At 38.8% G+C, this 13,278-nt stretch overlaps 1 protein-coding gene across 1 annotated transcript; it reads right to left on the minus strand.

The window, feature by feature from the left end:
- Positions 1-5,669: 5,669 nt before the first annotated feature.
- Fibin (fin bud initiation factor homolog) lies at positions 5,670-7,555 on the minus strand. The gene has a single exon (XM_090348934.1). It carries the CDS (start codon positions 7,240-7,242, stop codon positions 6,604-6,606), a length of 639 nt encoding a protein of 212 aa, XP_090205060.1. The 5' UTR covers positions 7,243-7,555; the 3' UTR covers positions 5,670-6,603.
- Positions 7,556-13,278: the final 5,723 nt, after the last annotated feature.

Consider the following 13,278-nt stretch of genomic DNA (forward strand, 5'->3'; position numbering starts at 1 on the left):
TGGTTTATCCAATCCTCATAAGAACCCTACCCAAAATGTATGCACCTAGTGGTGGAGGAAATCAAGGTTCATAGATCAAGATTGTATATTTTTCTTGGATGTCTCTCTGAATAGGTTTGAAAGGCACAAGGCCAATTGAACTCTCTTTGTATTTGTACTTTTCACACTCTTTGGAGTGAATGTAGACTGCAAAGAGAGAAGAAAATGAGAGAAAGAGGGGGGCAGGGATGGGAGGGAAGAAAGAAGGAAGGGAAGAAAGGAGACAGAGAGCACTTGGCAGAAGCAAAGGGGATAGGAGAACTAGGACAGAGCAAAAGTGACACTTGATAGCTATCTAGACACAACTACAACTCAGAGCAAAGCAATCCCATCAGCTTGTCTGTTCCTCATGATTTAATCTGTTGTAGAATCTTGTGGAAAATGACTGTGGTTGACCCAGCTTCCAAAAAATCCCATACGTTTTTTGAAAGTTGAGTGGAACACTCCTGTTGCTTGTTCTTTGGTTGCGAGTTGGGCAAAGATCAAAGAGAGACAGGACATTCATGAAACATGCTTCCTTAACTGCCTGCAGCAGAAAATTTTCACAACTAGAAAAATGCAAACTCTTCCTGCCAACCCTGGATCATTACCTCATTAATCATAGCTTTCAGGTTCCTTTCCATAAACAGCATGTTGTTGACATACAAAACACTTTTTGCTCTTCATAGAAAAGGAAGGGGAAAAAAAGTTGTTGGTAAAATTGCAAGCCATTGAAATAAATGGCCTATCATCTGTCTACATTGAATCTAAGAGAATAAAAAAATCTAAAGTCACTGGAAATTCACAAGACAATATCTTTATCTTTCTTTTTGTGGGTCATGAGGTTTGAACTCAGCCTGGGCACTGTCCCTGAGCTCATCAGCTCAAGGCTACCACTCTATCCTTGAGCCAAGCCCCACTTCTTATTTCGTAGAGGTTAATTGTATAAAAGAATCGCAGATCCTTCACAATTCTGTCTGTATTCTAGCTCCTCAAATAAAATACACAGAGCTTGGACTTGTGGTCCAAAATTGGAGCTTCAATGTAGATGACTCCCTTGAGGTCCATATCCTGATCCTTGGGTAGAGGGAATCAAATGAAGACTGTACTAACATGAAATCTAGGTGAGGGAGAAAGAGGAAATGAGTGTATGGAAGACAAAGTCTGAGAGTTTGAATGATTCTGTCTTATCTGTGCTTATTATGTTTTGCATATTATTAACATTCAGCAGGTATGACTTCTGTATGCAGAAACCTGTTACAAAGATAAAACAGTGATACTAGGCACAGTGGTGGAATCCTTGGGGTATGTGAGTCTGCCATGTTCTCATTTTATGTTCATTGCTTTACATTTTAAAATAATACTAACTTCAACTCTTCCATTTCCAATGCCTTACATCACTGCCCTCTAAATCGATGGTATCTTAATTATTGATTAAGGAGGGAAGGGCTTATTTATCAGAATCTTGACTTTTGAAATAATATTCTCTTAGTATCAGCTTAGTTTTTAAATTGTTAAGATAATTTATAGAATCCTGTCTTTTTTTCTTCCCTCCTGTTTTCTTTCTTCCATTCTTTTCTTCTTTCTTTTTCTGGTCATGGGACCAGAACTCATGGCCTGGCCTCAGTCTCTGCACTCAAGGCTCACACAGTCTACTACTTGGAGACACAGGAACTCTTTTGGTTTTCTGGTGATTCATTGGAAATAAGATTCTCACAGACATTCCTTCCCAGGCTGACTTCAAACAACAATTCCCAGATCTCAGCCTTCTGAACAGCCTGAGCTACCAGAACTCAGTTCCACATTGACAAATCATTGTTAAACATTTCTGTATCCTATTTGTAACCAAGACCTCTTATGCCTTTGTTTTTGCTTTTATGTTAGAATTCTTGCAGCACATACTTAGCATTTCCATTTTGTAGCCAAGTAATATTCTATATAAAGAAGGCCTTTATAAGAAGTCTTTGTAAAAATGTGTCAATGCAATTTGACCACATTGTACTTTAGGCTAATTCCATGTTAATGATTTTCAAGGACATGTTTATAATTTATTTAAATGGTTAATAATCTACAGGTTTCAAGTCTTCTGTTAAATGTTTTGAGCATCTTTCTTTGCCAGGGTTGAAAACAAATATTTATAATACAATGTAGAGTGTGAGAACTGTTGCATGACCCCTTGGTGCTGCCATCCATAACATATTTGCTAGCTTCTGATGGCTCCTGACAATTCCATGGGCCTGGTTTGAACATTATAGAGGCTAAACTAGCCTGATAGTTTTCTGCAATAGGCCACAGATATCAAGAGACCCATGAAAGCCATCAAAATAGGTATCTGACATTATGCACATGGTTAAGCGTGGTGAGAATTTGCAGTCTTAGGCAATGCATCCAACAAAATGTAGCCTTAAATGATTGTATAAATGGAGGATGATAGTAGGCATTTGAACTAAAATATAGCATGATGTGTGGAGTGATGGTACAGTGCAGGTCTCTCCTCTCTCCCTCTTTTCATGTGGAAATTCCCACTTGCCATCTTGGATCATTTCCATGACAGTCTATGAGATTACTGGCTGTTCATTTAGCCTTGAATGGGGTGAGTCAATGCCAGGGGTAGGAATCATACCATAGGCCTCAGTGAAACTTTCACACTCCTCACTTATTAAGCCTCTATTTCTCTAGATAATTGTGAATGAAACATGATAGCCTTGTAAACTGTGTAAACCATCACATGACTTTACTCTTGGCAAAAATACCTAGAATTTCTGTGCTTTCTTTATAAAAATAATGGTAATGATTAGCTCAGTAACAACAATAAACAGAATTAGTTCTGTCTCAAATATGGTTCAAAAGTGATTTGAATGTATTATTCTCTTCATACAATGTCTTACTTCCTATTACGGTTTGGATATCAAATATCTTTTAAAGACTCATGTTAAAGGCTTGGTCTCCCATGAATATCCCCATGAATATTCAAAGGTGTCATTTGGGAGAAGATGGGTTCTGACTTCATTCCTAAATGAATTAATCTCTCTTATTTGGTTCCTCTTCTGATGAGCTATTGGGAGGTGATAAAAATTTAGGAGATAGAATCCTGTCCTAATGGACATGCCCATGGGAAATATATCTTCTTCTCGCCTGTCTCTGTGTGTTTATGTGTGTGTGTGTGTGTGTGTGTGTGTGTGTCTGTCTGTCTGTCTGTCTGTCTGTGTCTGTCTGTCTGTATGTCTTCTCCCGACCCCTTTGTCATCATGAAGTGAACTATGCTGCTTCACCATTGCCCAAAGTGATGGAGTCAGGTGACTGTGCACTTAAATCGGTAAAATTGTAACCAAACAAATATTTCTTTAAGGAAATATTCATATTCTATTATCTCAGAAATTTTGACACATCAATGGAAAATGACTAGCACAACTTTTTAAAATAAAATTTCCCTCACTGTATGTTATGAGAATGAAAAGAAGCAACTCAATTCTTAGGCCTACTAATAATACTAACTTCTCCCCAGAATTAACTTCTTTGTTGTGTTTTTTTTTTAATAATGGCGACAATGACCGTTGCTTTCAGTTTCAAATAAAACTCAAAGAGGCTTTTAAAATTTGTGGCCTATAGATGAAATTCTGAGGCTTCATCATGTTACAGATTTACCTACAGACAAGAACAGTGCCTGGCAGAGGTTATTTGACTAACCACAATTATAAAAATTATGAAATTATATGGATGTGTTAATAAGGGAAGATAGTATGCAATTTTCTTCTGACGCTTAAAATATTTCATGTCTGAGAGATAAGAACTCTTACAAAAGAGTTTTTGTCTGTGTGCATAGCAAAGTCTAGTGGAATAATGAAGAAGTAGGAAGAGAGGATCTGAGAGAAGCTGGCTCCTTACCACCAGAGATTAGAAAGTCTTGTGAAGCCAGCTACTGGGATAATGGTCCAGCAGAATTCTCTCTCCCTTTCCCACTTGCCATTTTGGATCATTTCCATGAGTGTCTATGGGATTACTATCCATGCATTCCACTTTGGATGAAGTGATTCAATGCCAGATAATTTTGTTCTGGTTTTGGAGGAATCATAGAATGTTAACTCTGGAAAGAACCTCACACAAAATCTATTTCAGGTTTTCAAATTTATAGCAGATGTATCTCCACTCCCTTTCCTGCTCATGGAGAATTTTCTAATTGGAGACAGAACTCTTTACTTCTGGGCCTTTCTGAGTTCTTAACATCATACTGTAAGTAATCATCACCAACAGACTGAAATTAACATGCATGAAGAAATCAGTTCTTCAACTTTAGCACATATCCAATAAGTTATTACCACTGGGAAAAATCAAGAAGATGACATGCGATATGTTTATCGATTATGCCTGAGCACTTTACACTGAAAACTATAGAATTTTTGAGATACAAAGAATTATATTTTCAAACAACAACCATTTAAATACAAATTATTCTTTCTTGTTTGGGCCTCTGCTCTTATAACTTCCTCGTTTTTTTTCACAAAAAATAATGAAAACTATACAGTCTTCAAATTTTTCTCCTAACAAATATATAATGCAAGTTAATCTGGGCCCTGAGTAATAAAAAGTGAATTGTAAATGTTGATTTTTGATTATTGTTCTATAGGCTTTTCTTTGTTTTAAGCAATAAAATAGTTAAACACAGGTTCAGGCTTCTGGCTACATATATCTCAGTATCCTTGAAAAGAGTAAGTGTGGTAAAGTCTTATCTAAAGTCATATCATTAATTCTAAAAGACCTGGGACTGAGGATGAACCTAGATTTTCTGGTTCTTAGTTTCCCCTATTGTAATTGACACTTTGTGGAAATAAAAAATGATTTCCTTGTATATAGGAGGAAAAATCTGCTCTTTGCTGAACAGTAGATTATGGACATGTATGTTCCTCTGTGCGTGTGTGTGTGTGTGTGTGAAAGGAAAGCTTCTTTCAGGTGAGGGTGAGGACAGGTCAGGATAAGACATGAATAAAAGCACATTTTTTACCCTTGAAGCCATTAATTAAAGAACATAGATGTGGCTTTGAGGTAATAAATAGTATACACTTTGTTATCCACTTTCTAGCCACACAGCTTACAGCCATGAGGTGAGACAGGCTGCTTGCCCTCGGTTTTTTTTTTTTGTTTGTTTGTTTGTTTTTTTTGCCAGTCGTAGGCTTGAGCTCAGGGCCTGAGCACTGTCCTTGGACTTTCTCAAGGCTAGAGCTCTACCACTTGAGCTCCAGCACCAATTCTGGCTTTTTTCTATGTATGTGGTACCGAGGACTTGAACCTGGGTCTCCGTGCATGCTAGGCAAGCACTCTACCACTAGGCCAAACTCCCAGCCCCCTGTTATCCACTTTCTAATTAAGTCTGTGGGGAAAACTAGAGAAATATAGAGGATTGAAGAGACCAGTAGAGATTCCACTTAAAGTTTTGGCATGAGTTATACTTTTTTTGTATTTTTTCTTATGAGAATGGTGTGAGCAAGGAAGGCAGGATTATCAAAAGCACATAGCTCCCCTCCTGCCTTCTTTATCTTACGCAATAGTTAAACTGGCTGAATCCCCATCTGCCTCTCTCCATTGCATTGGTCCCACTTTGAAATACGGACATTAAAGACATAAATTAGAAATTAAGCCAGTATTATTTGGAAACATATTTATTGACTTAATAATAAAACAGCTGAGAAGTTATTAAAATAAGAATTGCCTCCTCGAAATACAGTTTTCAATAACCAATAAAGAAGCAACCCCCCCATGAGCAATAATGCACAAACCTAAATCATAGGTAGTTGAAGGATGTTTTCAAAAATATATTCCCTTGTAATTGACAGATGACAAAGCACTAGACATGCAATGCGAGACATAACTGAGTAACGTATCCATAAGAGTGGGTAGCCACCACAGGAGCTTAGACTTCATAAATACAGCCACTCTAAGACAAACCTACTGAGGACCCATCCTGCAAAGCTCCTTGCAATGAATGATTAGACAATACTTTCACAAAAATAAAAAGCAACTCACAGACCATGATTAATAAATAAGAAAGACAAAGAGAAATAATAATTAAAAGAAAAAGACAACTTGAAATGGGCTGGAAAGCAAGCAGAACAACACCTAGGGCTTCATCTAAAAATCAGATACTTCAGCTTTCATAAGCCAAGAGAGAAGACTAAGGGGTGGAATGGAGTTATCCCTCTAGCTCTTGGTGTAATCCCACATTATGGGAAGGAGAAGAACCTCAAATCAGTCTCTATGAATAAGACACATCCTTTCAGTCATGACTGCAACAAAGTTACCACTGAAGAAGTCCAAACCTCCCAAGAAAGACAGGACGCATGCCTTTATCACGACTCTTTCCCGTGGATCACATCATAACAAATTACATAAGGATTGTACAAAATCAGACCTAGTCAAACCTTCCACGTTTTCTTTACTTTTGTTTTCAGATTCATTCTCAAAGTGCAAATCTGACATTAAAAAATAATAGTACTAAGTGGAAAGGAAAACTTAACCCCATCCTTTGTCCTTCAACTTTGCACCACAGGAGTCTGATTTGGTTCTTTCTCCCTGATATTTGCGCCTTTGGGATCAAACTTTAAGATAGTCGTTCTTCAGTCGACCTAGCCGGGTCCCATGGCTCCTTATAGTAAGAGCCAGCAGCTCGTATTTGTCTCTGAGCCCAGCAGAAATGTCCAGTGTTTCCTTCAGCAGGGACCTGGTGTGGACCAGCATCCCTAGGAAATCCTCATTGAGCCTGCTCTCCTGCCGGCTGTCCTGCTCCTGGCCCTGCTTGAACTTGCTTTCCAGCTCCGTGAGGGACTTGTCAGAGTTGGAGTAGGCATCTCCAATCTGGTGGGACTCCCGCCGCAGGTACTTGCCATAGCTCTCTTCCCCATCCAGGTCGTAGGAAATGCTCTTGCTGATGCCCTCCAACACCCGCCCTGCATCCTCCACCTGGCGACCCAGCACGGTGAACTCCTCTCGCAGGGTGAGTCTCAGCAAGCTGCTGTCCTGGCCTCCATCCCCCTGGGAGCAGCGCCGCGGGCGGTCACTCACTCTGAAGAGCAGCTGGCACTTCTCCGGGTCGTCATTCTCCTCATAGTCCCCATCGGGAACGAAATAATGGTGGAGAGTCCCATTGGACATCTCTGGGTACAGAGGGCCATCGAAATAGCCCTGACACAGGTAGGAGAAGAAAGCTATCCAGAGGAACTTCAGGAACATCATGCTGGAAATTCAGGGTGACTAGGAGAGTCTACTCACCCAGGAACGAGCAAAAAGAAAAATAAAGAAAGTCCCTTTGGGCTTCAATGCCTCCTTCCCCAAACAGTGTCCTCCTCTATCCCCAGTGTCTGGCTGCACCCGGCTCCTAGCTCCCCAGCAGGCTTCATGGGACTCTGTGCAACAGAGCCTGGGTGGTGTAGCGCAGCAGCTACGCAGGAGGATGCACCTCGCAGCTCTCTCTGCCTTTGGCTCTTTGCTCTGGGCTGGAACTGCCTCCTCTCTCCCAGTGCGTCCCAGCTCGGAGGGGGACTGGAGTAAGGGGGGGGGGGAGAGCTTGTCCAGGAATCTGGCAGATCTCTCTCTCTCTCTCTCTCTCTCTCTCTCTCTCTCTCTCTCTCTCTCTCTCTCTCTCTCTCTCTCTCTCTCTCTCTCTCTCTCTCTCTCTCTCTCTCTCTCTCTCTCGTCCACTTTTGGAATTCCCTCTTGCTCCTGGGAGATGGAGCAAGCCTGAAAAAAGAGCAAGGCGCTTGCTTTCTGATAGTATTTCAACCCCTCAACTGGGAAGGAGGGGATCTGGAGCTTTTCCTTTGGCTAAAGATATCCTGAGGATCTCTGGGCTCTCAAGTTACAGCTGTTTTCCTCACTTGGAAATCTGGGAACAAGTTTGGAAAGGAAAGTCTCACCAGGTCTCTGTTATTAAAGGCACAGGGTTTCTTTTTTAAAGACTGAACTTGGGAGAAACTGCAAAATAGAATGTAGCTTGAAGGAGAAAATTAGTTTCCACAACAAAAATGCTGATCTACTTGTAAGTTCATAGAGGAGGAGAAAGGCCATTTTACACCTTTAAGTAAATAGTAGTTAGGTTGGATTTGCTGTTTTTATTTTAAAAGTATCAGAAATGGGATGTTTGTTTGGAAATGATTAAGTAATAGTTTCATGGAAGTAGTAGAAATATAGGGAGTGGATTAACTCATAGTTGCTTATTGGCTCAAGATTTAAAAACCTAAAAAGATTTGAGTTTGCTCATTCAATAAATAAAAGGACAACAGAAACTGCTACCTAATTGTATGAAAAGCCATCCATGCTGAGCTCTTGTATGGAGAGTCTTTAACCTTATATTTTACAGCTGTTACCTTCTCTAAGCTACATACAAGCTTTAGAAGAGTTCCGTGTTTCAGAGTTAGGCATTTTCCAGAAATAAAGGGCAGAATGTAAAGTGAGATTTTAGTCATGGGTATTGTAGAAGAGCCATTAAGGCACAACACAGCACAAAGTCTTTTCTTTAATTTGAACCTCTTTTTTCTGCCAATCCATTTTAAGTTCTGATTTATGAATTTATTGATACATGGGGCAAACCGATATGTCACCTGCTCAACAAGATTTTGCTGGATGGTTTTTATGATCAAGTTCTGTTTTAGGTAAAAATCTCAGTGAGCAGTTAGGGAGAAAAATCTATGCCTTCCTGCAGTTTTCATTCTACGAAACAAAAAGGAAATTAAATAGAATAGAAGTAAAATAAAACAAATAAGTAGGATAGGATGTACATTACACCGTGATGTGGAGAAAAAAATGAGGGAGTTTGTAAGAAAGAAGACTCATATCATAATTACAGTTTCATAGGTAATCATTCTTTTTCCTTTGAATCATGACAGGATGGCTCATGTTGATTTGTCAGCTTTCAAAACCCCCTCTCTCTCTAAGTCACAAGGGGAACAAATCATTCAATGATGCAGTGTGGTAAGCAACTATCACAGTCATCTTTATCCTTTTCATTGACACACACACACAGCCCCAGTTCTTGGGCAGACAATGAGAAGTACAGTTATGTGGTTAAATATTTCATGGGAGTGGTATCACATGCATAGATCTTTTGAGGCATGTTGCCTGCCCCTTCTACACAAGGTATTTGATATCCTGAACACATAGAGCATAGTTTTTCCTTATGGAGCAAACTCCACAGGAATTTTCTTAGTGTTTGTTCAAGCTAGAAGACTCAGGCTATTTCTTTTACTCTATTACAGAGGAAGACTAGAACCTGTTCTGGATCAAAGACTGGACCGTTGGACTTACAAATCACACTGGCTCATTTCTTGTCCTCTTAGACTTTAAAAAAGATGAATTCAAACTGTTTTCTTGGTCAAAGAAAAGAAGAGGAATTTGTTCCACTACTTAAGTAATTACCTCCTGAGTTATTAACAAAGTCAATTAAACAAAATTCTTATTAAGTACTTTTGCTTGCTCCTATTTACCTATAGGGAGAGTTAAGTTAGCTATAGTTACAAAAGTGAGCAATAAAAAATTCATCCTATAAAATCCTTCTCTAGAGACTTAGGCATACAAAAAACAAAACAAAACACAAAGCCATGAGAAAAGAAGGGTCAGGAGTATTTACTTTCTCCTTACAATTATGTTATCTGAAGATACAAATATCACACCATGATAACAAAGGAATTAGTTTTGTACAAATAAGTGGGGTCAAATTTAAGTCTGAGTAGAGGCAAAGGGAAATTCATTAACTCACACACAGTTTCAGGTTAGATTGTTTTTGTTGTTGTTTTCCAAACAAGACTTAGTCTACAACCTAATTTTGATTTCACTATACTTGGTTCTATGTTCTCAACTAATATTCATTCTGGGGCAGTTTTTTTCATTTGTGATTCCAAGGTTATTACAGTGTCTTCTGAGGCTACACGATTGTCCTCTAAGAAGCCAGAGGAATCAGCCATCCTATGAGGCAGGAAGAGCCTGAACTTCAACTGGATTCTGGGGTCATACACATAAAGCATATGGTGTGTGGAGGAGAAGAGAAAATGAAAAGGATCGGACTGCTAATCCTCAATGATAAGAGACAGTCAGTGGAAGTGACGTCAGGAGTATGTTTTCAGTACCATGCAAAGTTCACTTATACATATAAAGACTCAAAGTTATTGGGAGGAAATTCCTCACTTGTTTTAAACTCTTCAGTGGCTTCCCACCTTTCTTAGAGTGAATTTCAACCTTATTAGCAGACCTAGAAAACCTTCAGTTGTTTGGCCTCAGCTTCTACATTTCTATATTCTATAATTACCAACTTGGTTTACTGTGTTTAAGCCATATAGTCTTCTCTCAAAAAAAAATCCTTTTTCAAGGTCTTCATGAAAGCTGTCTCTGTCTCTCTGCCTGGGATCTTCTCTCTTAATCCCTTTTCTGACTAATTCCTCCTCTTCTCTCCATTTTCTTTGAGAGGCTTTTGCTAATCTCTTTATTAATTAGTTATCTTCCTCATCTTCTTTTATACTGCCATGTCATTTCCCTCATGGAACTTTCTGTCTTTATAATTGTAGTTTAATTTATGAATTCATGTTTTCTCTCTAGCTTGACTCAAACTGCATGTAACTAAAAGCAGTGCTTACTTGTTTTTTTTCCCTGGTGTCTGGCAGAGTGACTGTACCACAGGAGATACTTAGTGAATGTATGTTAGTACCCTGTGTACAGTTGATAATGTCTGGTTTGGCGTTCTGACAATATTACTATTGCTTTGTTTTGCATTAGGCTTCACTGAAGTTTGAACTGAGATCTTTGCTCTTGCCCAGCAAGTTCTCAAACATTTAAGCCATACTTTTAGCCTTTTTAAGCTTTAGCCTGGGGCTACCTTGAAATATGACTCGCTATTACCCATACTTCTCATGTACCTACAAGTACATGGAAGTAATTAGAAATATAGGTAGGAACCACTGTACCCAGCTTTTTGTCAGAAGTTTTAAGTAAATGTTTGCTAGCTTTTTTGTCTGGGAAGATCTCAAACCATGGTCCCCTTGACTTCTCCTCCCCAAGCAGCTAGAATTACAGGCACATACCATCATGACTAGTTTTAACAAGATGCTTTTGTAGTTAGTGCTTCAATGAATCCCATTCTTTGTTTTTTATAACTCATATTGCATCATTTTGGACAATTTACTTAACTGTCTACCACCACTGGATTTTTCAGTATTAACATTAATATTCTTTGTGATTAGCACAGAGTTCAGGGCAAAGCAGGGGCCCTATATTTATGAGTTGTGATGATAATCAAAATGTGGAATTTAAGGAATTATATAATTTCATAAGGATCAGATCCATGTTTGTTTCTTGTTAGTTTTCCTCTTAGCCAACAGTCTGGCAAAAATAATCTCATCCTGAATTTGCATGATCCTGGTAGGAAAGAAAAGAAAGAGTTTTGTGTGAGTTCCAGAGTTTGGAGTGGGAAGGGAGGTATGTCACTGGGAAGAGAGACTTGTGATCCATTTTAAGGAAATTGTGTAGCAGTCTCTATATGACATCATGGAGAACAGTGGTCTGAAAGCTGGGGAAGCATCAGGCCACCCTGAACGAGGGTTTACGTTTTTTGACTACTAAGAACTTTTAGAAACTAGATTAGAAAACATAAATCCAGTAAATAATGAAGATTTGAAAAATCTTTCCTGTAAACATGATTTCAGTTACAAATACAATCTTCCGGAGGAATGTGACTTTATATAAAGTAACACATTTTTACATAGGAAGGATTGAATGTCATTCAAGACATTTGTAACATAACTAGTGTTACCAAGAACTATCAAAACTACACAAGACACTAAAATTATAAAAAATGTTGCAAAGGTGATGTACAGAGAGAGGTTATAGTTACATAAGTCAGGCAGTGAGTACATCTTTTAGCAATGTATTATTTCTTCTTGTCGTCATCTGCTTGGTCTGCTATAACACCAAAGCTTACACTGGAGGCCTTATCAACAGCATGGATTCATTTCTCACCTTCTAGATATTGAGAAGTCCAAGAACAAGATTCCCACAGACTTTGTGTCTGGCAAGGGCCTACTTCCTGGCTGTTATCACATATAGGAAGGGGAAGGTCACCCTCTGTGGTCTTTTAGAAGGCAGGAATCCCCTGCATGAGAGCTCACTCTCATGATCTAACCACCTCCTAAAGCTCCTACCTTCTAATGCTATGATGATTATGTTTCAACAACTTCACGTTCAGCATATTATACATCTCATCATTTTAATTCTCAGATAATAATGTGAATATGAGATAGACTACACCATTCTCCTGGTAGTGTGTGTTGTGATCTGCAACCACACAGAGAAACAAGGTGTAAGTATATGTAAAATCCACTGGGGAGGTGAAGTATAGAGGACACAGTCAGCAAGTGGATGTAACATTTGGAAGTACACAATAGGAAGTACACAATGACAATCATACAAGAAGGATATATCACACGTGTGTTGGCTGAAGGGCCTGGTAACTCACATCTGATTGGTACGCCATAATTGTCATGGGATTTTTTATGCCAGGACCCTCTGACTGAAGTTACTGAGGCACATTGGGTCTGGGGCCATCTGTTCCCTCACTCAGGAATCTTTGCTGTTTTATTTATTTTTTCTCAATGAAAGTTCTAATGAAACCCACAGAATGGCTAACCAGTTGATCCTCATCAATTGGTAGAGGTTGGTGGTGAAATTATGTCAGGGTTAGCAACAGTAATAGCATCTTTATTTCTTTAGTTGTCAGGAAAGGGGAACATCTTCCAATCTTGTCTTCCTTGGGCCTTGGCTTCCTTTTTATTTTTATTTTTTTTAATAAATTTTGAAAATTTAGAATTTGTTTTTCAGTGAACAAATCCTTGATTGTGCTTTTAATCCAAATCCAAACAGTTTTTAATGCTAAAGAAATGTAGTTGGAGGAAGATGATAGGGGCTGTTTTGAAGATGAGTCAAGATGGACAAGTCATTGCCTCTGGGAATAGATTTTGAATAGGTTTCAGAAAATAGGCTTCCAGAATGCACCTGATTTCATCCATAACTTATTCTGCATCTTTGTTTGTTTTGCCTAATGAGTGCCTGCACTTTGTTTTTCATGGGAGTAGGAGTGCCTATTTTTTATTTCTCATCAGTAGGAAATATTTGCTGCTCATTTGGTCCTTATTTTGGGGGCTTACAGCCCCAAATGTCAGAGAAAGAGAAGTAATGCCATACAGATGTTTGCAAAGCCATGATTCATTTAAACAAGCTCTGTAGATATCA

The sequence above is a fragment of the Megascapheus bottae genome, chromosome 16, assembly GCF_031878675.1.
Source record: "Megascapheus bottae isolate mThoBot1 chromosome 16, mThoBot2.hap1, whole genome shotgun sequence".
Taxonomy (NCBI): Eukaryota; Metazoa; Chordata; class Mammalia; order Rodentia; family Geomyidae; genus Megascapheus; species Megascapheus bottae.